This window comes from Microplitis mediator, chromosome 5 (assembly GCF_029852145.1).
Source record: "Microplitis mediator isolate UGA2020A chromosome 5, iyMicMedi2.1, whole genome shotgun sequence".
Taxonomy (NCBI): domain Eukaryota; kingdom Metazoa; phylum Arthropoda; class Insecta; order Hymenoptera; family Braconidae; genus Microplitis; species Microplitis mediator.
In genome coordinates this window covers 9,437,058-9,464,847 of record NC_079973.1, presented here as the reverse complement: position 1 = coordinate 9,464,847, position 27,790 = coordinate 9,437,058, and the positions used below count along the sequence as shown (strand labels likewise).

At 29.0% G+C, this 27,790-nt stretch overlaps 1 protein-coding gene across 7 annotated transcripts in view; it reads left to right on the top strand.

The window, feature by feature from the left end:
• Window positions 1-26,586, top strand: part of LOC130667409 (rap1 GTPase-activating protein 1-like) — a 91,409-nt gene extending 64,823 nt beyond the window's left edge. For all 7 annotated transcript variants that reach the window (XM_057468945.1, XM_057468946.1, XM_057468950.1 and 4 more), the window contains 7 exons: window positions 11,743-12,054; window positions 20,671-20,853; window positions 21,053-21,291; window positions 21,885-22,163; window positions 22,292-22,457; window positions 22,599-23,477; window positions 24,767-26,586. In XM_057468945.1, the coding sequence (XP_057324928.1) occupies window positions 11,743-12,054; window positions 20,671-20,853; window positions 21,053-21,291; window positions 21,885-22,163; window positions 22,292-22,457; window positions 22,599-23,477; window positions 24,767-24,928 (2,220 nt within the window). In that variant the 3' untranslated portion in view covers window positions 24,929-26,586. The remainder of the gene's footprint in view (window positions 1-11,742; window positions 12,055-20,670; window positions 20,854-21,052; window positions 21,292-21,884; window positions 22,164-22,291; window positions 22,458-22,598; window positions 23,478-24,766) is intronic.
• Window positions 26,587-27,790: the final 1,204 nt, after the last annotated feature.

The following is a 27,790-nucleotide window of genomic DNA, read 5'->3' as shown; positions in this document are numbered from 1 at the left end:
TTTCGCTATGTTAACACATAGGAATTATTGCTATGTCACATAGTGAAAATCGTCATGTTCACATACACGGAAAAATAATTGTAGTTCCCCCAACCACAATATTGTAGTAAAACATTGTAGTAGCGGGTACTCCGATGTGTAGTAAAGGGTACTATATGAATAATACTGACAACTAAATATTGTAGTAAAAATTAATGACTGTATAGTTAGCGTTACTACACGAATGGTTAAGATAATTCCAAGTTGGTGTTGGCATTTCTTTATTTCAGCTTGTAGTAACCTCAACTATAGCTGCTGTGGTAGCAACTACATTTTTTTTTGTTTTTTTTTCATGGAGGAAAGATTCCTATGCTGAAACATACGAAGAATTCCGATTCCATTGTAGGGATTTTCACTATGTCAACATAGAGATTTTTACTGTGTTAGCATAAGAAAAATTTCTATGTGATATAGGGAAAATACCCGCAAAATATAAGTATTTTTTACATTTTTACGTAGGAATTAGTTCTGTATAGAAATTTTGACTATATGTGAACATGGGAGTTTTCTCTATGTAGTATGAGAAAATAGCCATATCTTTTCTCCATGTAATTTTCTAAACACTTACTTTTGAATGAACAAACGTTTAATTTGAACAATTTCAGGTTACATCAATATTTTGTAAATATGACAATACATATATTCAATTATCTAATAATCGTTATTTATATTTGTAACAAATTTGTCTAATAAAACTCAATAGGATCGTACATTAACAAGAATTATATTAAACCTAAAAAGTAATGATTTTGAAAAGAATCTGATTGAATAAAGTAAAAAAACCTTCCTTTGACAAATTCATTTTTATTTTCATCACGTACGTTTGACGCCATTAGTTCTATGGATATCTCTTATTCTTTGACGTACAACTTAAAGTTCCACTCATTCGAACACATCGTGTTTGATTGATAGACATACTTCTGCCTCCACCACAATGTCGAAACGCAGATTATTTGAACCATTGAGTGAAGTTGTTTTAAAAACCATGATCATGGATCAACTTCAGGGTCAGTTTTTCAATCCGAGATTTCGTTAAGTCCGAGAATAATTTATCGTTTTTAATGTAGAATATACATTAATTATACAGATATACTTTAATATATTTATATCCCAGCTATAAAAACTGGTTTCAACTTGACTTGATTCGAAATCCAAACTGGCCAAGTTCACAGTCCGTTTGGGGATGAATTATGATATTGCCATCAGTGTAATACATTCAGACATACTTCTAAAATTGCAGTATGTGAGTCCGAATATTCTTAAATCTCGGCTTTTGCCGATAATACGATTTATAAAAATGATACCTTTTATAATGACTTCTAGTTTCGCGAAAATTTTTGGAATAATACGCGCACACATGAACGGATGAATGGACATCATTGTAGAAATATTTAGAAACGTTTTCTAATATCGAGAAACGTCGCCGACATCTATAATAAACTCGGATTTTGAAAATCGTACTGAAATCAATATCCCCTCCCCCTTCTTTTTTTCGAAAAGCTTCAATTTTCATCGCGAGAAGTTAAAAAATCAAATATGTTATAGCATAGAAGTAGCAGTTATACTTATCAAATTAAAATAACTGAGGCTTCTAATTTGGCAAGCTTATTGTTTTAGTGTAGTTTATTTGCACGCACGCATATCAATTTGTGAGAGTGGAATATGGAGTAGTCAATGATTGATGTTGAGCAAAGAAAATATTAACGGACATTGGACAAGAGAGAGGGCAATTTTTAAACAAGTTAAAGTGGGCACTGCTTGTCAATCGACTTAAATCGTTCGCTCGTGCCATAGCACAGATGACATACGTCACCTTTGATGTTAACCATATATCATTTATTTTATTTTTGTTTCTCGATTTTTTATATTCGAAGCTTTAAGTCTCTTTTAAAAATATTCTGAAATTTAATAACTATAACGATTTTTCAAGAGAAAATTTGTAAATAAGATTGTAAAATTTTTAACCGTATGTGAAAATAAATATAATTTTATTTTAAAAACTGTTTGTTGTATTTGAGGTTTGTTCATATTATCTAAAAACGTAATTGAAATTTTGGAGCCTTTGAAATTTTTTTCTACGATTTACATGTTAAGTTCCTTTTAAGAAACTCTTATTATGTATAGTTACTTACATATTTAATTGTAAAGTTTCATACTTAAATCTTCACGTGTACTGAATAAATGTAATTTGTTCAGTTTTCGAAAATAGTAATAATGCACTAAGAAGAAACGGTAACCGATTTTCCAGTCAAATTGATTCACAGATAAACATTAAAAATCTAAAATGTAGAGTCTTTAAAATTTTTTAGAACCTTAACAGAATTATAATTTTTTCTATAACTTATAAATAATAATTAAAGGCAGGTCAGATTATCTTTCATGCAATAGAGGTCAGTATTATGGGTTTCTATTGATTCATTTACGGCTATGATTAAACGTTCGCCAAAAATCTGTCGTCAGTCATTTTAAAATCAAAAAAAAGGTTTTTTAAAAATTATTAATAAATTTACCATAATTTCAACCTTGACTATACCATTACTCAGTTCTATGATGAATAGTTAAATGATTACATTTTTTATATCCGGATTAATTTACTATTAACTATTTTATTGAGTAAATGTTGATATTATTTAAAACCTATCAGTGGTTTACTTTTGATTAGATTAATTTAATACTTCTGAACAGTTGAGGAAAGTCCAGGTGATTCACAGCTTAATCGATCGGTCTCCCGAGTGTGAATCATCTTCAATGTTTCTGTAGTTTCTTTTAATGGCTTCAAAATTTACAGAGAAAGTACTAAATGTTTTTTCATTCTTATTATTATAATCAGCTTCCAGATACTGTTTATTTTATTTTGTTTTTTCGACTTGGTTAAACCTATAAATAAATTTGAAAAGTAGTTGATTCTAGCCAGCCCAAAAAATTCGGAGTGTCTACGAGTTCAAAAAGCTCAAAAACATTAATAATTATTGATTTTAAACTTTTCTAGCTAAACAGATTCTTTTGAAATAACTGCAGTTATTATTTAACTCTTCGTATTTAAAAAATATTAACCATGTCAATTACAATTGGAAGATCCAAATAATCAGTATTAGATAAAAAGTTTTAATTTTTTTTAATTTTAACTTAATTTTATTCGTTTATTGGGTTCTAAAATGTTGACCTACACGTTTTATAAAGAGCACTGTAAAAAGTCCATTCGGTCATAGTTGTTTCAGCTGTACACCTGCGTCAGCGAGGTTAATTATAACAAAAATTATCTCGGTTTAGAATGCATTTTGTCCATGATTAATTTCTTTAATAACTACACTAAAATCATTACTATCGGATATTAATTTTCTTTTCCCTCAATTTTTCAATACTCTTCGGATAAAAAATTGTTAAAAATCAAAATTTGCCTTATTTTCTTTTTTTTTTTTTGTATAGAAGAAATAATTCGAAATTACAGTTTTTTCACCGATATTATAATACTCTCTGGCATAGGTTTATTAAAAAGAACATCAAAGATAACATTTAAACCCATAGAGTTACGTGGCTATGAATTATCTGAAGAAAAACATTATTTATCAAATCTTTGGTTAACGATATCTCTCAAACAAACCACCTAACCATGCATACATGGTCTTTGCGGCATCCGAAAGAGTTCACTGAGCTTTGGAGTCGAATAGATTATGTAATCAGTAGGTCGATTTATTTTAAATTAAAAAAAAAAAATAAAGAAAAATCAATTTAATATTTTTGGTGTAACTCCAAATTCACTTGACTGATAACTTGAAATTTTCATGAAATTAAAATTATAATCAACAGTTTTAAATAACAAAAACTCATCTGAACAAGTTTTGATTCGTTTTAAAGATATGGCATACTCACGCAACATTATTCTGAAAATAGTAAAAAATTAGTCATTAACTTCATATGGGTTTACTAAAACGTCGACAGCTGTTGAAAATTTAAGTATGGAAATCCAAACTGATATGAATAATTCCCAGAAAATTTTAAGTTTTATCAAAGACGACTACAAGTTTTTATTATTACGGACTCTGCTCTACTACATATGATATTATTTAATTAATGTAATGGGGCCGAAGCTTAGCTCCTTTTTACAGGAGGCCGTTTCCTCACCTTTTTCAGGTATACACGAGCTGCGAGTGTCCCGTCTTTTCTACCATAATATAGTCATAGCGAAATATTGACCATAAGCTCATTGGCGTTACTCTAGGGTCTCTAGAATCAATGATCAGATCAAGAATCCTTTCGCGGGTGGGGCTAAACTAACAAACACTACGAATCCAACCCCAAAGAATCCTGAGCATTCGGTTTCCCTTATGCCGGCTTGGAGAGAATTTGCCTATAGCACCAATTCCATGTAGTGGTCGACATACCACTTGGCTGACTGAGGACGAAGCTTTTTCCCCTGCCTCCCTTAGAAGACGCCTGGATATGATACTGTCCATCTTTCAAAAATAAAATTTTGAAAAATGATTTGACTTCATTAGTTTTTAAATAAGATGCAAACTATTTTACCAATCGACTGCCACCAAAAAATTAATTCCTGAAATTTCGAATGTTACGTTAAGTCGCTTTATCGCCGATGTTTTATTCCTATATTTTCTTCAATTTCAAATTTAAAAATTTTCTCTTCTATTTACGATCAGTGTCTTATTATTAACCTCCTTTATTCTAATATGTTTTTAAAGCAATAAAGAAAAAATGAAGCCGTATCCTGTATAAAATAGCTGGTATATCCTTTCTTCATATCAAAGACAGAATAACAGCTGACATGAGGATTTGCCCAACTACCGACGGGATACGCGTGTCTGGTCCCGTATACTTACTATTACTGGTTTTTTAAAAATTTTTTTCTTCATTCTCTTTTTATCGTTTTAACGTGCCAGGTGCAGACGTGACCCGGCCTGCAGCTGCCGCCCTCAAACTTTTATTTTCCGGTTTCAACGTATATGTACTACATACATTTGCAGAATAAAAAATACATTATGTATAAAATTCGGTAGTTTTTTAAAGCGGTTAAAAAGTATTAGTATTACAGGTATAATCGTTTTTTATACATAAGCAAATAAAAAATAGATTTTCGCTGACTATATACAATTTAAATTAGTAAACTTAATATTTCATAAATGATCGCAAGTATTTACGACCCATAGAAGGAGTTATGGACTTAAAAAAAAAGATAAATAGAATACAAAAGAATATACTTTAATAAATTTTTCAAGATTTGGTACATATATTAAAATAGTTACTTGTAATGTCGTTATAGCTCATTGAATTGTTAAGTTGGGGGTCATAGTTTTTTTTTCTTAAAATATCGATAGTTTATAATATCTAGTCTGAGAAACTAAGTTATTATGTATTTAAATTAACAACAAAAAGACACTGTGAGTCAATGAGTATTAGATCACTTCGTCGTTTATGTAAGGACTTGACTCTTTTTTTGAGTTCTTCAAAAAATATATCATAAAAAATAATTTAAATTATCAAACAACGGTGAATAACAATATTTGCACACAGATTTAGAATGAACTTGAACAATGTTATTTTTGGAGATTGTGTTGCATACATATTGACCAAAAAGCCTATCTGAATAATTTTTTTATATTATGTTAGGAATAATTACAACGATTGAAAATAATATTTTGAGACTAAAATAAATATGTTATTTAACAATGTTTGTTGACAATATGTCTAAATTATAAAAATATGTACTAAGTATTGTATGGACAGTGGCCGACAAAAGACCCAGGTAGTGAACACAAGGCCGAAATCTAGCTAGGCCAAAATTTGGCCGATTCCATTTATGTTTATGAAGCATAATATAATTTCGGTGCGTTTTTGGCCAACGTTCGGCCTCTCCTAATAAAATTCTATGGTTTTGGTGAGATTTTGACCAAATTTAACCTTTGAGGCGTATTTTTGGCCAAAAATTTTTACCAGGGTGCTAATATAGTAATACTTCTCAACAGTTAATATTAGACACAAAATTTGGCAAAATCGATTTAATCGCAATCGTTAAAATTTTAATATCAATTAACTTAAAGTTGAAATTATTAAACACTTTTAACAAGATTATTTTTCAAATAACTTAAAATTTATTTTACCAAGTTTGAAACGTAAAGAACTCTTGATTCCCGCAACGCTTACTTGAGTAGATTGAGTCGTTAAAGAATTATGAAATTGGTACATTTACATGCATCCTGAAAATAGTCAGAGTAGCATCCCAGGGCTACAGACCATCTACATTCAGCGGGACTTCTAATTCGGAAAATCGAAATGAAATGATAACATTTTTTTTTAACTTTTGAAAATTAAAAATTTGTAGGATAGCCGGAAATGAAAAATACAATTATGGGCATATGAAATAAAATAGGCAGGTATCTAACTCCAATACAATTGAAAAGATTTAATATTTTCTTTCCTCTCTTCCTCTGAATTTTAGTGCTTTTCTCTTTCCAATTTCATTCTCGGCACACCTTGAACGTATATACGGACTATACATGGGTGCGACCAACAATACCAGTCGTGAATTATTCATTCCCACGAGAGTCAGCGATTCCCTCGTCGTGTCTCTTTTTCCCTCTCATCTTATTCTTTCTATCACTCGTCTCCCCCAAATAACGAGACTCTTTTTTTTAGTCTGCAATTTGCAAACCGGATGCGACGATGCGTATATAGATTTTTATCGAGCTTGAAACTTGTTAAACTTTAAACACATAAGATGAAAATTATTTCAGATTTTTCGAACTGATGGTAAAAATTGTTTTTGTAATTATTAAAATAGGACTATTCAATTTTGTTATTGTTTTTTAAATTCATATTTATCTTGTCTTTATTTTTGTTATATCATTGCTGTATATTATTTATATTAATGATAATATTATTAGCGATTTTCTTTCAATTTCACAAAATTTGAAAAAGTAGCTGCAGGCCATAAACTCTTGAAGGCTGAATTGACGCATTATGTATATTATATCTATATCTATATATATATATATATACTTGAGCGCCGATTCATGCAGTTTTAAATTTACATTTGCTTAGGGTAGCAAGTATAATACAGGATGGAGTGAGGACTATCTCCGTCTCCGCATTTGTTAAGGTCTTCAAAGAGGCTCTTTCTTTCTTGTATTTCTTTCCCTCGGTTCTTCTTATATTTTTTTACCTCTCGACGACCCTTGCGTTATTAATACACAAGTCTTTACATTTTTTTCTATTCTATAACTTTTATTTTTTTTTGTCAGTTTTTATGAATTATTTTGCTTTTTCAGTTTTAACAACCGGAAATTTTTCAAGTTGAATCCATCAAGTTTCAAGTTTAAAGTTCATCTAATTTTATTTTTATAAATTTATATAACGACTTTTTTTTTCTCATCCACTATAAATTTGTTTCGAAAAAATTCGTAACTCAATTATGTCAACAGAACATTGAATTATAAGTCGTCGGGCTTTTCATTTTTCTTTTGTAGTTTTAAATTTATTTCTTCAAATCGTTATCGCACTTTATTTTATGATACAATTATATTAAAATTGTATATTTCCGATTAATCATTTTTGAAGTTTCAGTGTCAGCAGCCAGTTAGAGATAAGTTAATTTAAGACCAATGGTGTAATCCAATTATTAACGTAAGCGTAAATTGTGATTCGCGATTTACGATTAAACAGAAACTACAAGTACTATTAATAAATAGTTTAAATAAACAATAGTTTATTTTCATTTTTATAAAACTTTATCACAAAAACAGAACTGTCATTTACGAAAACGACAAAAACATTATTTATTTTTCCATAGGGACTAAATACTTATAATATGCTTCTGCCCGCTAACTAAAGGCAACCGCAATGTACCCGTTTGCTAAAATTTGTTCGTGACATTGGACTGAAATTATCTCTTGTTTCGACTGGCTGTAGAGAACTTAAACTTTAAGTTTCGATGCTGGTATCATGAAAAATATGTTATTTCTGCAATAACGATAACATATTTATTTACTTAAATTAATTATTGTTTTTTGCAACTGTGATTTATTTTACTCTGCCCTAATCGAAAAACAGAACCTCACTTGAAGCTCTATGGTGTAAAAACGAAAAAAGATGCAGTATAGAGATTCGAATGAGATTCTAGAATACGCTTATTCGCAGCCTAAATTTGAGATTGAAAGTGAGATTTAATTTTTCGGCTTGGATGTATAGTTTTTAAAAAAATTTTTTATTAATTCAATTCATTTGAATTATAACTTTATAATTAATTTAACATATCATAATTTTTGAAATTACTGAAAGAGTATTTTGCTTAAGAAATTTATTACATGTTCGAATTATCAAAAAGTTAACTAGACGATGGGAATTTTTCATATCTCCATAGCTGAATTGAGACCTTACTTGAATTGCGCAGGTTTGATCAGGCATTTCCTACACGCCCACGTACAAGATGAGTCACTATCTTATTGCATGTATAATATGTATATAAAGAAAGAGAGCTTACTGCATTACTCGACAGTTTACATTATGATTTCTCTTCCGACCCCTTTCTTTGCTCTCCTCAATATAATTTCATCTTATTTATATAATAGCGATAGCTGATCAACAATCTCTAGCACGTTAATTTTCCCCTCACTTTCCTATTTGACATCGATCTCTTTGTTTCAACCTATATTTCTTTATAGATATAAATGAATAAATGTGCACGGCGAAAGTATATAAATTTATATAAAGAAAACAATCTTATATGTACCAATGTAGACGTGGACAAGCGGAAATTTTTAACTTCTCGCTAAGAAAATTAAAAATTAAAAAAAATACACAAGCAATTGATTTCTATTTGATTTTCAAAAATCGTGTTTTCATTAGATGTCAACGTTTAAGGTTCTAAGAATATATTCTCACTATTGGCTGCGTGCACGAAAATACGAATACTATTAAAACATCAGTGTGAGACGTATACACGCATAATGACAGCGTCACCAAAAAAGCGGACTGGAACTTTTTGCGGACCATACGTTTATACAACAATACACATTTATTTCTATAGTAGTATATGTAAGCGCACGTAGCCAATATTCAACATGATATCCTAATAGTATTCTGTATAAACGTGCATGTGTATGTGTAAGTATTCCATAACTCTCGAACGAATTGATAAGGATAATTGATGGAACTGATTGAGATAATTCTCGGGGTGTATCCGAAAAGTTTTATTAAATTTTAGCTTTCGTGGAAGTTTGAGCTTTTATCAATCAAGTCGATTACGAGTCATGCGAAAAGTAAAGATTGTTGCAAAATATTCTTCCCAAATAACGTTGAAAAAACTAGACCGATCAATTCGTAAAAAAAAAAGTTCGGAATAAAGTAGGATTTTTTTTTTAAGTAAAAAAAATTTTATTGCATTGCTAACTTATAAATTTTAGATACTATTGCACCTTTGGATTTGTCAAACTTTTCTAATATCCTTTCCAAATTTATGTTGTAATCATAAATTCTTAAAAAATATTGTCAAAATTTTATTTTAAATCTAAAGCACAGAACGTTGTGTGTCCCATCTTGCTTAATAATTTTTTGTTTTTGTTACATTATTTTATAGCAGAACCGATGAGACGGTTTCATGTTACTTAATCTTTTTTTGAAAGTCTTCAGTTGGTCTTCACGTCTTCGTGGTGACTATTTGTAATTGATTCTCACTGTAGAATATACTATATCCTCAAGAGAAACCAAAAAAAGTTATCTCCTTCTTTACCTCATTTACTAATTTAAGTGTTTCTAAATTTAAATAGAAAGAAAAAAAAAACTAAAGTGAATAAAAAAAACTACAACATATGACTCTTCGCAACATTTCTTTTACCCTCTTTCTTCATCTAAATATATCTCGGGTCGCAACTTTTCAGGAAACAGAAACGAAAAAAAGGATTCTACTCCGTTGATATATATTTTTAGATGAATATTTATTTCTATTATAAATTTTTAGAGTTTAATTTGTTTTAATATAAATTTTTAATTATAATATCTATTAATGTATTTATCAAATCAATTAATGTCGCCAAAAAGTATCAAAGTGACACAAGCTTTAAAATAATTCTTCACTCATGATATCAGTCTTTAGGAGTATTTGAATCAACTCAATTCTTGAAGTTTTCCCTAGTCAAATTAATTCCAATGTTGCAACGTAAGTTGCTACAATTTTTTGGTTGTCATATTGTTGAACTAGGATTTGATTGAATCCAATGCCAGCAAAAAAATGTACAAAAAAGAAAAATTAACTTGCATTAAGAAGAATGTACTTGACCCAAGAATATTAGGATGAAGAAAAAAAGATTTTTAGTTCAAGAATATTTTTTTCTTATAGTTGATATTCTTGATTCAAAAAAATATTTTTTCGATTGATAAATTTAAATTCTTTACCCGAATATAATATTTTTCAATTGAAAAAAAAAATTTTTTTCGCTCAAAAAATTTTCTCGCTAAAAAATTATCGATTCAAGTTCAAGATTTTTTTTTCTGTGTACCCATTATACATAATCTTTACTATTATATGTGTACCATAGCAAATAATGTTACGGATCATGTACTGATATGCTGCATATGACTCACTATTTTGCTTGAAATCCATTAATTCTTCTATTAAAGAAGAATTTACGCTTGCGCACATTGCGTAAACTAGTAATGTGTTTCAAGTACTTAAAATTGTAAGTCTCGTTCTCATAGTAGTATATCCTTTTAACGTACCGTTAAGAAAATTAATCATTAAAAAAAAAAAAAAAACGGTTCAACTAATTCCAGTGAAACATGCGAAATTCGCTCTTATTAGATGATGAGTTTTGATGTCTAAGGAAGTTTTTCTGATAATTTTTTTCTCGAACTAAGAAAATTTTGGTTTTCTTCTAGATTGCAAAAAATATTCTTGAGAGAAGATAAACTGTTTTTGTGTAACCAACGGTTCCACTAAATCAAAATCTCTAAAAATAATCTGATAGTCAATTTTTAATTATGATTTTAACATCAAGAAAAATAACAGTTTTAAGCTCACAAAGTCAAAAGCTCAATTTCATTATGTAATACTTTTCAGCTCGAAGAGTTCAAAACTCTCTTGTAATAGTTTTCGCGCCTTAATTTTGGAAATAGCGGAAAGTTTCGGGGTTAGTACACAGGGCCAACCATTTTTCGAATTTGAGCTTTATAGTTATTATTTCTATAATAGGAAAACTAAAATAAGTTTATTGTACTCCATAGTAACCATCCCTATGTAAATATTTGCAGTGATACATCAATATACATATGTTTGCAAATCGCTATCTTATTCGCATCAATCTTTCATTGCTACTGTAGTTATTACCCACTGGAACTGCCGTATGCTAGTCTGTATGTTGTTAACTTTCCCAGACCTCGTGAAACGTGTTTGGGTGTTTGTTTGGAGCACGATGCTCACTTTAATAATAGGGAGGCCTACTATAGTGAGAAATAAACTATTTGAGGATATATTGATCCCATCTATATGTATTTTTGAAGTCATGTAAAATTCTTACGTAATCTAACTTATCAGTATTGCCGATAATAAATAAAATTATTCATGGCATATTGTATGCATAGTTAACAACATGACTATTGTTATATATATTGTATTTAAAAGATCAGTTTCACATTCGTTACAATATTTATGTTATAGAAAATGAATTAATTTATAAAAAAAAAATTTCCTGATTTCAGACATCTAGAGACGATCGTCAAGTTTCCAGTCCTGGTAATCAAACCCTCATACCGTCTCCATCACCATCGCCAGTTGGCGATGCACCTTTGGGACGTGCCTTGATGGAGGCAGCTATCCAACAAGCTAATACCTGTACTCAGCAACAACCACCACTAATTGTAACACCTCCAGGATATTGGGTAGATGGTACTGATCATCGTCATGCTCTTGATTCTGTTGGCAGAGCAATGCTGCCAACGCAACCAGCTTGGCAGCCACGAATCGATCAGGATGACACAGCCAAGTGCTATAGACGCTTTTTTGTTGGAAGGGTAATTATCTATTCATTGTTTTAATAATAATGAGATTGAAGAGATAAAAACATTTGTTGAAGGTGACCTGTTTTATAAATCAGTGAATCTATAATTAATGCTTTAAATCATAGTATTGTAAAGTCAATTCAGTAACAAAACTTTTAAACACTCATAAAAACTATGAGTGTATAATTAAAGCTTGAATTTGATCGTTAAATGTGTATTGTCACTGTTGAAATAAACTAATAAATGACCAATTCCTGTTAGTTTAATCAATAAATTTAATTAGACTGTTAAGTGCCGTTAAAATCTAAAGATGTAAAGGATCACAGGAAGTTAGTACATCAGTTTAAACTAAAGAGACTCAAATACTTCAGTAGCAAGTTCTATTCTCGGCGGTTTAACGTCTGCGTTTTTAGTCGCTTCTCTATTTACAGATTATCCATAAGGCTAGGTGCGGCTTCTCCTCAAATATATATACAACAGACCATTACTCTCCACTCTTATTTCTGAGTTTTGTAGTTTCCAACAAACGAAAAATATTTATAAGCTATTGTGGTAATCCCGAATAAAATGATAATAATTAATGTAGACTTTTCGTGATGAGAATGTCATTTTCTTTATAAATCTTTGAGTTTTTGACCAAAGTTATAACTTGTTCTTTGTTCTCCCAAGTGAGTATATGTCAGCTATTGATTTATCATACAGCATAGATCAGAATAGAATTATATAGCGTTTGCAACCTACGTAAACGCCAGAGGGTCTAATACTCGCGTGGGCATGGACAAATCCCACTGGACCCACATGACATGTGCTAGAAACAAGAGATTGATGAATAAACAGACAAAAAGTCCTTGTAAAATGTATGTACATATAGTGTATAGGCTTACACAATACAATAGCGTAGAGAGAATCTTGCCGTAGTTAGTTTTATATGATCCAAGAGCAAGATTTAAGTCTGGACAAGCAAAGTAAAAGATACACAGGAAAAGAACACTATAGAATATTCTAGGCGTGGGAGTGGGAAGTTTCTCATAGTCTGTTTGAAGCTCCCTTCTCTTGGTACTCTTGGTATTAGACGTTCTTTACATCGTCCCTTCCTGTACTACTAATATACCTTACGTAGCTTACGTACTTATGTTTCGAATGTTCTCCTGCGGAGGAAAGCCTACGTGGAAATTCTAGCTTCCTTTTACTTTATACGCTTTATACATGTACTAACTCATATCCCTTCGTTTATTATACAAATACTTTTTACCTCTTTCAGTATTTTTCTTCATGCATTTATATATTTTCATTTTCATCACAATTCTTTTCATCGAGTCAAGTAGCTTCCATTCTAGTGGAAATTTTCTGAAAATCTAAGTGTCTTTACATTTCAAGAGCTCGACTTGTATTTATTATTTTTCTTATCTTAATAGTGTTATTTCCATCTTTTTATTTTCTCTTCTTTTTCAATCTCAATTTCTACCATTTAGTTGGTTGTTTTGTACGCGTTTTTGTTCTTATAGTTTAAGGCAATGATTTTATTCTTCATTGTGTTGCTTTCATCTGTTACGGACCTACAATTAACGCTTTTTCAATGTATTAGAAGTATCTATAAAAACTCACATCATTTTATTATAACACGATAATTAGTTCAGAATAATGATTTTAAAAATATCATGTAACATCAAATATTAAGTGTTAAGAATGAACGCTATGAGAGAATAAATGAATTTATTTTATCAAGTTTTTCAGTACACACAGAGAATTTCATCCCTGGCAGATCCGAATTACGGTAAATTACCATATTTTACCGCAAAATACCGTGGATTACTGCAAATTTCCCGAATTTTTGCGGTAATTTACGGCAGAATACCGAAAATTACCGTAATTGGCGGTACAATACGGCAAATTGCGGCAATTTACTGAAATTCGTGGCATTTTTACAGTAAGACAGTAAAAGGCCGGAATTTTGCACGTTACTGATGAAATACCGCAAAATTGCGGTAAAATGCCATACTTTTACCGTAAAATACCGCAAGATTGCCGCCAATTTTTGATTACAGTCAACTCCGGAAATTAACTCGGACAGTTAGTTTATGGAGGAGCGGAAATTTCTTGTAACTTCCGAGTTAACGGATGCCCCTTCTTTCTTAAAAAGTAAACTATAACGCATGCGCTCTTACGTCTACATGAATGATGTATAGATAAATATAGACAGAGACATACAAATTTATAGTATCGGGTGGGAGACAGCGTAGCTTGTAGTGGGGGTCAAGATTGAGGGGAAGTTCCGAGATAATGGAATCCGAGTTAAAGGAGTTCGACTGTTTGTGCCGCAATTTTACCATAAATTTGACGTATAATGCAGCAGTTCACCGTAAATTATCGTATTTTACAGCAATTTACGGTAATTTTTTTCATTTTCGTTACACGACAAACGTTCTGATCTTCAAGTACATAATTCTGTTTGATGAATTTGAAAAATTTGTATGTTATTGTTAATTTTTACCATAATTCATACTGCCCTCATGCTACTATTACCATAGTAATTTTCCTATAAATTTTTCATGTAAAAAAATGCCGCGAAATTCTCTGAGTGTACAGTTTTGGCTCATAAAACATAAATTTGTAGTGATATCTCTAAATCAAGATAATTGGTAATTGAAAACTGACGCAATCAATTAATAATAACTCATATTGATTGATAAGAAAATTATTTTGTGTATTTGATAAAATTGGCAAACATCAAACAATGAATATCTAAAAAGCAAATTGAAGCTTACTTATTGCAAGTTCGGCTTCTTGTTTCAAATACCTATATCTTTGTAGATTAAATTGTTTTCGAACAGAGTTCATAGTAGAGAAACAAATAAGAAAATGTATATAGTAAATGAATATGCTCAGAGCAATAAGCCGAACTTTCTATTAACGAACTTCAGCAAGTATTTCAATAAATTTATAAAGCGAGAAATCAAAGTAATTCAGAGTTGAAATAAGTAAAATTAATGATTTTTTAGATAGTTCAGATTTTTTAATCCATTAATCGATTCTATTCATTCCCGATCTCAATTAGAATATTTATGTTAAAAATATTTGCAGAAAACTATCTTAATCCGCAGAACTACAAAAGATTATAAGGTCAGGGCATTTTATATATTCTATAAGGAAATACATACAAACAAACAATAATGTTTATAAATAATATGCATACATATAAATAAATAAAGTTCACAGTATGCTCAGAGAATTTCGCGGTATTTTTTTTGCATAAAAAATTTTTGCGAAAACTACTATGATAATAGTAGCATGAGGACAGTATGGAATTATGTTGAAAATGACTGATAACATAGAATTTTTTCAAATACATTGTACAGAATTTACAATGTGCATTGTAATTTTCACAAGGTAACAGATTAAATTTTATTCTAAAAACTTTTACCAGCTGCATCGTAATTGATTATGCCAAATTAGAATATGTAGTAAAATATTCGAATAAAATTCAATAAAAGCAATGAATTACAAAAAATTATAATTAAAAGAAAACTATAATAAAATGGGTTAGATGCGTTCAATAGCTCAACATACATACAATCACTTATAGTAACAACAAAATATAAGCATGTTAATTTTGTAAAATAAATTATGATTTATTAACTCCAATAAATCACTGTTAACAGTAATAAAACAGTCCATCTACTAAGCTTATTCGACATTTCATAAGTATTCAAATACATATCTATAGTTATAATACGAAAAAAAATTCACAATATATATTATTATAAATGTATAGAGATGTTCGCTAACACCTTTATATGTCACTTAATTAATTGTAACCTATCGGTACTAGAATTAACAAAAAGAGCCGAATATTTCCGAATGAACTTGAAATTAAAAGATTTTTGATAAAATTACCGTGCTGTGTAGAACAAAGTATCGAAAAAATTCGGAATTTTTGAATTTTCTATTGCACTTAGTTTTCTTAGTTATGTACTCTCTAAACATGGATAAGTGAAATACGTCAATATTCACTAATTCTGAGTGCCAACCGAACCACTTTTTGAAATTAGTGGTTCGGTTTGCACTTGAAATCAGTAAATATTCACTTATTTTCACTAATTCATGTTTAGAGAGTATAATTCTCAGAAATATCGAGTTGCCCCACCGTATCCTAAAGTTTTTTGGGTAATTTTTACTATAAAATTCTCTGCGAGTATTTTAATGTCCATAATACCAATATGCACAGTTTCGTAGTGTAATAACTTAATTTTTTATTTATGTCAGCCATAAATTTATCCAGAGTGTGAGCTTATATTCAGTCCACCGTCTGCCTTGCGACAAAATCTAATATTTTACAGGATGTTTTAAATAATAACACTTTTTCGCTGGAATACTTTTAACCCTCGTATATAGTAAATAACGGCCATAACTTTTGTAATGAAATTAAAATAATAATTTACAAGATAAACGACATTTTTTTTTATTCTTGAGAAAAAAAAAAAAACTTGGTATCATTAGTTTTCATTGTCGTTAAACATTTTTTAAAAATATTTATTTTTTATATAAAGTCGATAATCGACGTCCTATCGGAACAGGATGTTTGAAATATAAATTGGAATAAAGCCAAAATGCCATGTACTCTTAGCTGTCTGGATACCTCACCCGAGTGTGTGTGACACTTTGAATTGGCCTGAGGCTTTCTATTGTATGTAGTGTAATTCTAGATGCAAAGTTTCGAAATCGATCGTGAGGTGGAAGGATATTGTGATAGCGCAGTACAGAGACAAACACTATAGTTTGAGAAATATACAATATACCTATGAAAGAAATAGAATGCACCTTTTTGCGCGCGCGCCGAAAGTTATATTAAATTCAATTAATTATCACCTTAACTTATAACTTATCACTATTTTAAATTTTCTCATCAACCGATCAAGAGTAGAGTTTAATTTATAACTAATTTTATGTCTTCCATTAACATTCAACTACAGGAATTCATGTATTATATCATGGAGAAAAAATATAGGGAATTTTACTTATGAATATCAGTTAAAATCACTAAATTTATTTTGTAAGCTCAAAACGCTATTGAAATTGTGTAATTTCTACCGTCTTAAGAATTATATTTTGCACACCTCGAACGCGAAGCGATTTGTCAAAGCAGGGTTGTCGTGTCAATTTAAATTTTATTTATACTTAGAAAGTTTTATTATTTGAGTATGCAAATGAATGTAAACTGCATTAGTGAACTTGACTGTATGTTTAGTGAAATTCACTCTCCAATATGGTAAATTGTACAATATTAGAATACATTTAAATAAAATTAAAATTTAATTTGTTTTTAAACTTTTTATTGTTATTATTTATGACACGTGTACAGTAGTGTTGGTTTCAATTTTAATATTTAAAAATGACTTGAGCAAGGTTCGAACCCTGATCTCCTGCGTGCGAATCCTGTTTTCAGTCAGCCGGTCTGATGATGTCTCCTTTGAATGAAAGTCTCTGAACTTCTAATACATATTCTTGTATACTATTTTTACCAATTGTTAATTTTATCGATCTGCTTAGGAAAAATTACAAACTGTTTAGTAATTTTTAGTTGATGTATAATACTTAATACTACGCTTTTTTTTTGATTTACAAAAATTACTATACCGATTGTAACTCGTACCGATAGTAATCGTATAATGAAATGTATTTCTTAACGTTTAGTAATTGAATATTCTCTTTAAATAAATTGATATTTTATCAATAAAAGTAGTAATTATAGAAATTTTTCAGACAAACATGTGATATTGATTAGCATATTGTGATATTTACTATATATTTAGTAATAAATAATGAAAATAATTCAATTATTGATTCGCATTAATATTTTTTACTAAACTATATTAAATATTATAATATATTTGAGACTCGTTTTCTACGTGTAGATATCAAACAATAGAACATCGATAAAAGTATTTGAAGTTTATCGTCATACTGTTAATACTGATTAATTATAATCGATCACACTTCATGAAATATCAGTCACGTTATTAATATAAAACACATGTATTATTATTCTTGATATTTTTTTTTATTTTTTATTGTACCATAAATAACAAGATCCATTAACTCGTGACACGTAGAACGAATATCTATCGATTTTGACTTATATTGTACTGCAATAATTATTTTTAAAGGAATCAAATTGCTTACTTACAATTGATCTTTTAGAAATAAAAAATTCAGTACCAGGAATATTTAATGAAAACAAACAATAAAATAATCTTTATTGATGTGTTATAAATTCTCTCTAATAACAATTATGTACTATACTAAATGTTACTTTATGTATGTTACGGTCCTTAGGGAATTCATGTTTCAGAGCTGATGAAATTATTAAATAAATAAATAAATTCTCTTTGTCGTAGATAGCCTTACTGCGGCAAGATCTCGTAGATTCAGATCGAAAATACAAGAATATAGACAAATATCTGTAAAAATTCGTAGGGCCTAAGAGATTTTTGTTTGTTATTTTCATGAAATCTTTTCGAAAACAATAATTAAATTGATATTTTTTCAACTTCCGGCTAAGAAAATTGAAAATTTTCAAAAATTTTGTTTCGTTATTGGTTTCGGTCCGATTTCCGAAAATCGAATTTCTATCAGATCTTGACGTTTTGAGGTTCTAGAAAACTAGTCTGACTAATTTCAAGATGATGTCCGAGTGTATGTACGTACGTATGTAAATATCTGTAACTTTTGAACGGATGAACCGATTTTGATCGTCAAGGTGTCATTCGACGCGGCTAGTATTTTTGAAATTTCTCAAAAACGACTGGATAAATCAACTCCAAAATCTGATCAGCTTTAGAACTCAATAAAACGCGTTGATTGCCACCTCAGTCATCAAAATCGGTCAATTCGTTTGAGAGGTATTGTTGGAGAAAAAATGGTAAAAAACGTTTTTTTTTTGAAAACAACGGCATGCAAAAGTATTTTCGAGCTCAAGGAACTCGAAAACAGCGGGAAGTTTTTGGGGGTGGCCTGCAGGGTCAGCCGATAGACCGATTTTTTATTTATAGTTTTATCTGAAAAAAAAAAATAATAATAATGTTGCATTAGATTACTACGTTTGATACATAATTTAAAGAGATTATGTATTATTTATCATTTGACTTTTTTTATTTCTCCGGAAGTAGTATCATAGTTGTGTCAATCCCGTCACTATATAATACATATTTATGTTATAAATAGTATAGTGCATTTATAAACTATGCAGTATGTATTACGACCAAGTTTTGCGCTTGTTGTGCGTGCATGCATGCAATGTGCGTGCCCATTGTCAACAATATTCCACAGGTACGCTCGGTACAATAAAATTATATCGGGGTTACACGGACCGATGATGAAGTATCCAGCTTATGCATTTACTAAGTTATACAGTTTCTTTCTCTTTGCAATTATTTATTATTTCTATAATGCCTCATTATTCTACTTTTAAACTTTCTTGATAATCATTATGACTATCTTAAATACAGATTTTTATTTAAATGTAAAAAAATACTCAACGATTTTTATTATTTTATTTATTTTAAGAATTTAACATTTTCTCTCTCATTTTTATGTAAGTTTCATAGAAATCTAACTATTGTATTTGTTCTCACGACACGAATTTCCGAAAATTTTACCATTTTCTGTATGGGTCAATCGAGTAGGTTCCAAAAATACCATTGGTTAAAATTTATATATGTAATACACGCGCCGTTCTACCACGATAGTGACCACAAATCTACACCGATCTTAATGAAACTTGGTAAAGTTATTCTTTAGTGAAAGGACTCAATTTAGTTCGAAGATGAACTAAATCGGACAGAAAGTTTAGATTTCTCGAAAAAATCGACTTTGGTTGATTTATCGTGAAATAACTTCTGAATCTAAAAAGATAATCTTATTTCCGTGATTGCAGCTTACAGCTCATTAAATTAGCTCTAATTTGTGCCAATCACTTATTATTCTTTTGATTATTTTTTCTTGGAATATAAACTTTTTTTTCGCTTTAGCGTTCAATAACTTAAGAGTAATACATAATATTTGAATTTCGTTAATTGTATGTTGTAGCTTATCAAACTGGCTTTAATTTTCACTATACTTTTATAACAGCCTTTTTTTAAACAAAAAATACCTATTTATTTATTGAAATTTAGCTGGTGCATTTGTTCTTCTAATTTTTCCTAAATTTGTGAGACTGCATTGATTAAGTTTATTTTCGCGTAACACTTTTTAAATCTTAGCATCCCAATTCAAAGGGTTATAACTAATTTCATTTCATTTATTATATCTTTTAAAGTTTTTGACCTTGAAATATATAAAAAAAATGTCGCAAAAAACTTCTTTTTAATTCGATCTTATCTTAAAAATTGAAAATAAATAAACAAAGAATAAGAAATCTATTTCCATTTCGGGTGCTGAATGGCTTTCGTTTATCTAACAAATTTATTTTTATAAAGAATATTATTTTCATAATGCATTAAAATAAATTATAAAACAGTATCATTAATTTAATATGTAGTAAGTCTGTAACTGTTCCAATATTTTGTGGTTTATAAAAGATAGTTTTAAATCAATATATATTTATTTATTTATTTTTTGTTTTTTGTGCAGGAGCATGTAAATCTTGTTGGTAGAGACTCAGAAAATGGTCCAATTTTGGTATCAATGAAGTCAGAAACCGTTGCTGGGCAAGAACATTGGAGAGTATTACTTCGTATTAGATCTGGTTCGACTCACGAACTGGTACCGTCAATTAATTTAGAACCTAATCCATCTCCTGCTAAAATGGTTAAGGTAAATACATTTTTATCATTTTTTTTTTTTTTTATCTGTGATTTTTCTAACGTGCTCATTATTTTGTACGCATATTTATGTTTGTTATCAAGACGTAATAACTATTAATATGCTTACGGAAGAGGAAAACGACGTCATAATTGCATAATAAAATGCACACACAATAAAAGTTGATAAAAAGTTATTTTTAATTTCACAGGCGATAAATGAATGTCTCAATGTCAGTACACTAATGCCAATAGTGTGTTCCGGAGCTGGAACTTTAATTGCTCGATATGACGAACATGCATTAGTAAGCAGATTTAAATTTGGTGTATTACATCAGAGGGCCGGACAAGTTACGGAAGAGCAATTATTTGGTAATCGTCAAATAACACCAGCATTCCAAGAATTTTTAGATTTACTTGGACAAAAAATTGATCTAAAAGATCACAAAGGGTAAATTATACTCTTATATTACTATAATTTATTATATTTATTTTTTCCACAACTCAATTGCGAAGCAGTGAGATTTCGTCTACTAACACTTACTCAGTTCCAGCTGATTTACTCACATAAAAACCATATTTACACTTATTCAAATATTCTCAACTAGAACAAAATTCGTATGATTTGAAAGATAGTTTATTATTGAATAAAACGAACACAATTTCACGTCAATTTTTTAATATTAATGATTGAAAAAACAAAAAAAATTGTGTAAAAATTCTCTACTGTCCGTCAATATGTACGGATGTTGGTAAACACAATAACGTAAAAAATTTAAAACCGATCGATCTATTTTTTTTTTTTTACACTTGAATTCTTAAATAGAAAAGCGGTTTTGAAAATTACTTTCCAAATCCTTTTTATTTAATTCTAGTTCATGAAAACTTAAAACTGGCAATTTATGAAAAAAAATTATCTGTCATTTTTTTATTATTATTATTTTTTTCTTTTTTTAAATGAGCAAGTGAGTTGTGGACGTTTGAATTTTTAAACTTTTTTATTTATTATACTGATGGATAATTAAGGATACTAATTAATTTCAGATATCGTGGAGGATTAGATACAAGACATGGTCAAACAGGAGATTCAGCAGTTTATGAAGTATTTCGAGGTCGTGAAGTGCTTTTTCATGTTGCTTCAATGCTTCCCTACAGTCCTGGTGATTCGCAGCAACTTCAACGTAAAAGACATATTGGCAATGATATCGTAGCAATAATATTCCAAGAGGAACCAACGCCTTTTAGTCCCGATATGATTGCTAGCCATTTTCTTCATGCCTTCATTGTTGTTCAAGTCATCGACCCATGTACGCCTAACACGAGGTATTTATCTTTTATGATGACTTAAGAAGATTAGTGGAAAAAAGAAAAAAATATGAATTTTGTAAAAGAAACCAAACAAACGTAGCTGCAATAAAGAGGTTAAAGAAAATTTTCCTTAATTTGTTTAGATACAAAGTAAGCATTACAGCACGAGACGACGTACCTTGGTTCGGACCAGCATTGCCAACGCCTGCGGTCTTCCTTCGAGGCGTTGAGTTTAAAGAGTTTTTGCTTACAAAACTCGTAAATGCAGAGAACGCAGCTTATAAGGCAGAAAAGTTTGCGAAATTAGAGGTGAGCGGCCGTACTAAAATTCAAGATTCTTTTTAAACATTACACGCAACTACAATATTGCCTCATACCTATTACATTTTTCATTCCATTTAAATAAAATAGCAGTGCATAAATAATACCATTAACTTATTTAATTTTTAGTTAAGAACGCGGACAGCACTTTTGGAATCTTTGGTTGATGAGCTTCAAACAAAAACTAGTGAATTTTTGGGAGCTGGATCTGGCCCCGGTTTATCTGGGTCAGGTACTTGTCCAGTTAGTCCAACAACAAGTGATGCACCAACCTCTGGAAGTAGTGGAAGTGGTTCTAGATTTATTGATACAGTACGTAAAGCATTAATATCACGAGTAAGAAATGCTTCAACTGAAAGTGTACCTCAGCAATTAGCTAAAAAGGGTCAGTCTGAACCAAGTCCACCAAGTAATCGACAATCAACATCAAAGATTGGTGGGAAACGTGCAACTGAGCTTTCTAGTCCATTGGGATCTCCTGATTTAACCTTGAGAAGGGATTCAGATCGTGTAAGTCCGAGCTTAGGAAGTCAGGACAGTAGTTTGTCTAATACTGACAATCAAGACAGTAGTAGTCTGACAACTTTGCAACAGGATGAAATTGATAGACGAGAGTCAAATACCTTACAATTGACATCCGGAATGAATAACGAAAATATATCAACTATTGAAAAAAGTCCTACAATAACATTTCCACGTCTTACTCATGAAAATATACGGAAACGTGATGACAGATCTGAAAAACCAGAGATAACTCACAGAATTGTTTCTGAAAGTGATGACAGTTCATTAAATAGCGAATTAGAACTTGATCAAGTTGTTTATCCCGATAGTGATACTGGATTAGAGTCAATGAGTTCTGCTGAGACTCATGAAACCACCAAGACTAATAACAACAACAACAATAATACTAGTAATAATAAAAATGGCACTAATGAAATGGAAAATTTAAGACAAGAAGTCACTAGGTTGAAATGTGACAAGCTGGACTTGTTGAGACAAAATGTGGTAAGATTTTATTAATAATTATCAAGGTAAAAAACCCTGAAACTGATCAGTACCATTGACCGTTCACTTTAACTGACTAATGCATTTTTAAAGAAAAAAAGATGCTAAAAAAAATAATGATTGATAAATAATTATTTGTGAAATTTATTATAAATTTAAATTAACTAAATGGTTTCAAAATCCCGGTCAGCCGGTCATTTTTTACTTTAAGGACATTCTCAAACAATATCCCCATTTTGTGAAAATATTTAATGATTTTCAATTGCTATATCGGTATTCAAATTTTATTAATTAATTTTAAAACATTAAAGCATTAATTGAAAAAATAACAACGTAATTTAAATTTCGCTGAGATATAGATTTTATAAAAAATTACTTACAGATGATATTAATTTGGAAAATAAATTTCAGTAAAATATTCATGTCTTACTATAATTAGAATTTTTTAGGCTAAAATTTATTTACCAAATTTCGTTTGACTCTTCATTGAGAACAAATGTAGGTAACTTTTTTTAATTAATCAATAAAATTTGAAAATCTCTATGGCAGCTGAAGCCAATGAATATTTTTAAAAAGTGGGGGCTGAGAATTAACATTCGTTAGAATAAATTATTGAATAATTGTTATATATTTTATAAATTATTCTCCAAATGATTTCTTTGTCAAGGTAGTAAATAATTTGATCAATTCTTCATAAATTTTGTCAGAAATCAAGTTCAGTATCCCGAATTCGAATCTAAGGGAAAATAGACTTTTAGAAGTTCCATACTCCAATAAGTCATTTATACAAAACGGTCCCAGAAATAGAATTTTTAAATTAGTCAATGACTACTCAAAATCGGTAAATTTTTTTTTGTGGGTCTCTAAATTCATTAAAAAAGTAAATTCAAGTGGAAATTGGAAAAAAGAGTGAAAACTAATTCCAATAATTAAGAATAATTAAACTTAAAATAAATAAATAAATGAATGAATGAATGAATAAACTTATGATGATTAAATTGATATTGTCTTTGAGCGAGTAAAAGACCATCAACATCACAACTTTTAATGAGCGACTATGGGTCCACTCAATGACTTTATTTTAAAAGATTATTCTTTAAATTAAAATTTTATTCTAATATTTAAAACTAAAAAAAAATGATTTATTATTTCATTTATAAATTTTTATTGAGTGATTTAATCTCACTCCCATAAAAAGTGAGCGGGGAATGGGTTTTTTACCTCAATTGATTTTTATAAAATTCAAATATTTAATTTAATTAATATATTTTAAAATTTATAATTTCTAGACATGCCAACGAGATATTAAACGACTTCGTGAAAAAGAAATGCAATTACAGTCAGACTTAGCGACTGCATCCAAAGAAATTTTACGACTCAGAGCAATGCTCAAAGAATGTTCAACTAGTATTCCATTGGATAGCAATAATCAACCGTCATCTACAGTTTAAATTATTTTATTAAATTAACATTATCATTTAACAATAAATATATCATTGTTTTTATTATTTGTATTACTTCTATTATCGTAATTTAACAACTAATATTATTGCTATTACGTAATAGAATTAAAGTATTTGCATGATCTCCAAGATATCCGGAGATGGTTAGCGAGTAGTATAAAAAAATTAAGAGAATATAAAAAAATAATTGATATTTTTAAATAAAACAAAAAATATTTATCAAATTATTTATTGCTATAAGCATTAAGATAAATCTACACCCTTGAGTTAGTCACTGTATTAAGAAAAAAAAAAAAAAGAAAGAAAAAAAATTAACTGAATCTGATATAAATTTTAGTTGAAATTTAACAATACTGAGATAGAGTAGAATATATGAAAGTAAAAAAAATAAAAATAAATGATTATACAGATATATAACGAATACGTAGTACGCCTTAGATTATTTAGTTATTGAGACATATTCTAATATCTGTTGATAATATTACTTGACTTACCTCGGGTGTCTCTTGTATCTTGCAATATTTAAATTGCTAAAAATTTAGTCAATTCAAAGTAATTTAAAATGCCTTTTAAAATTTTAATTATTTCAATTGTCAAAAAAATTCGTTTCTTTTTGATAACAAAAAAAAAAAAAAAGAACAAATATAATATTTATAAGAAAAGTAAATGAATAAGTTATAAAAAGGCTTAAAATTTTCAAAGATTTAATTTTATATAATAGGTATTTAAGCTTTAAACCAAATTTGAATGTATTTAAGCTTTGAAGCTTGATCGATTGATAAGTTATTTGCTTTTGTAATCTATTTATAAGTATATTATTCAAATATTTATTTCATTAGTATTATACACTTAATTTTTTTTTTTACTTTTATAAACATCCAGATAACACACGTTTATTATTGATATTATTGATGACAAGTGTAAAGAAATAACTATTGTATTATTTTTATTATTATGTCAAGAGATTTAATATGAAAGTTTTATTATAATGCTTTATCGACTTATTCTGATGCATTACAAATACCAAAGTTTAACAGATAAAACAATTTTATCATTTAATTATTTTATATTTTATTTTTTTTCCATAATCACCTTAACCAATCATCTTTTAATCATTTTATCCTGTCTTAATTATTTTTTTTTTAAATTAAATCGCACAGTAATGCCCTGATTAAAAAATACGATTAAATCGAATTTAAACTCAATGGAATTTCTATTAGATTCAAACTTTCAGTCAGAATTTCCCGGGTGCGGTTCCAATTATTTCATTGAATTTTAATCGGATTCAATCGGAAAATAATAATTTTTTATTGTTCATTTTTTCGATTGAAAGTAAAACCGATTAAAAGCCAAACAGAAATTTCTGATTAAATTTTTCAATTAGATTCAATCAGAGTTTTTAATCAGGATCTATATATATGTTTTTTTTTGTTTTTGTTAAATTTTATGTCATTCTGTTTTTAATAAATGTATTTAGTAATTTAAAATATATTAAATTATACCACTGCCTAAAAATAAGAAGATATTAAAAATTATAAGTATATAAATTTATTTACATGAATCGAAAAATACACCTGTCATATTTTTTCACTTGTATAAATACATTAAATCATTTGGTCTGGTGGCAAAATTTAAAATGATAAAAATATAAAAAAAAAGTTTTAAAAAACTTTTTTCAAAGTATATTTTCAAACAGGGTTTCGTATTAGATAATCAATTAAAAAATAACTATATTATTTTTAATAGTTTAGAAAAATTAGTTTACATGTACAAATAATTACCAGCAAGGATTGCCTTGTTCTATTCGTAAAAACGAAACTAAAATAATAACATGGTCTAGATAATAGTTTTAAAACTGTTTACCATTATATCGTGATTGTTGGCCTTTCAAAATCAAACAAATCTATAATATTTTATCATAAGAATGACTGCAAAGGAAAATATGTTTATATATAATAAGCAAAAACAAAAGAAATATAGATACGAAAATATAAATAAATTATATCTTTGTAAATAGTCGTATATTAGACCACATATGTATACATTTATAATAGATAAATTAATTTCTTAATAATTTTTTTCCATTGTACCTAGTGTCTTCTTAAATAAAACCCCTATTTTTATGTCCGTATCTGTATTAAATAATAAAATAGAGCAAGTACATAAATACTCTAGTATTCAAAATTATTTTTTTTTCGTTGAATTTAAATTTTCACTAATTTCATAGAAATCTGGCTACTTCATGTCCTCAGGGTGAATTTTTGAAAGAATTACGTCATCATCTATCATGATTAGTTGAGTAGGTTCAAAAACTACCATTGGTTCAAAAATTTATGTATATATACATTGACATATTGGAGTGGTCTGAATGGACTCATACAGTAGAACATGAGCATCTTTGATCATATCTGAACTATCATCGATAATAATCTGCCTTGTCCGTCACGGGAATTTTCTTTATTTATTTATATATATGTATACACTACACCCACGTAGGCTCACAAACACTTCTGACAATAAATTGTAATAATTTATAAATTACCATCACTTATATTACAAAAACGCACTTAAATTAAAAATAATAACATCACAATTACAGCGATAAAAGAAAGGCAAAGAAAGATAGTTTATTAATTAAGATACAGATATGCGCTCTGTTAGTTGTCAACGTATGACTGACTCTAGTACTTTTTTGTAGAGGATTTAATTTCCTGCAAAAGTATGTCTTTTGATTTTCTAAAAAAAATTTTTTTAATACCTTCATTTAAAAAAAAAAAAAAGGCCATTCGGCAGCCGAAATGGAAGTAGATTTCTCATTGTTGAATTTTTTTCACTGTTCAAATAAAAGTT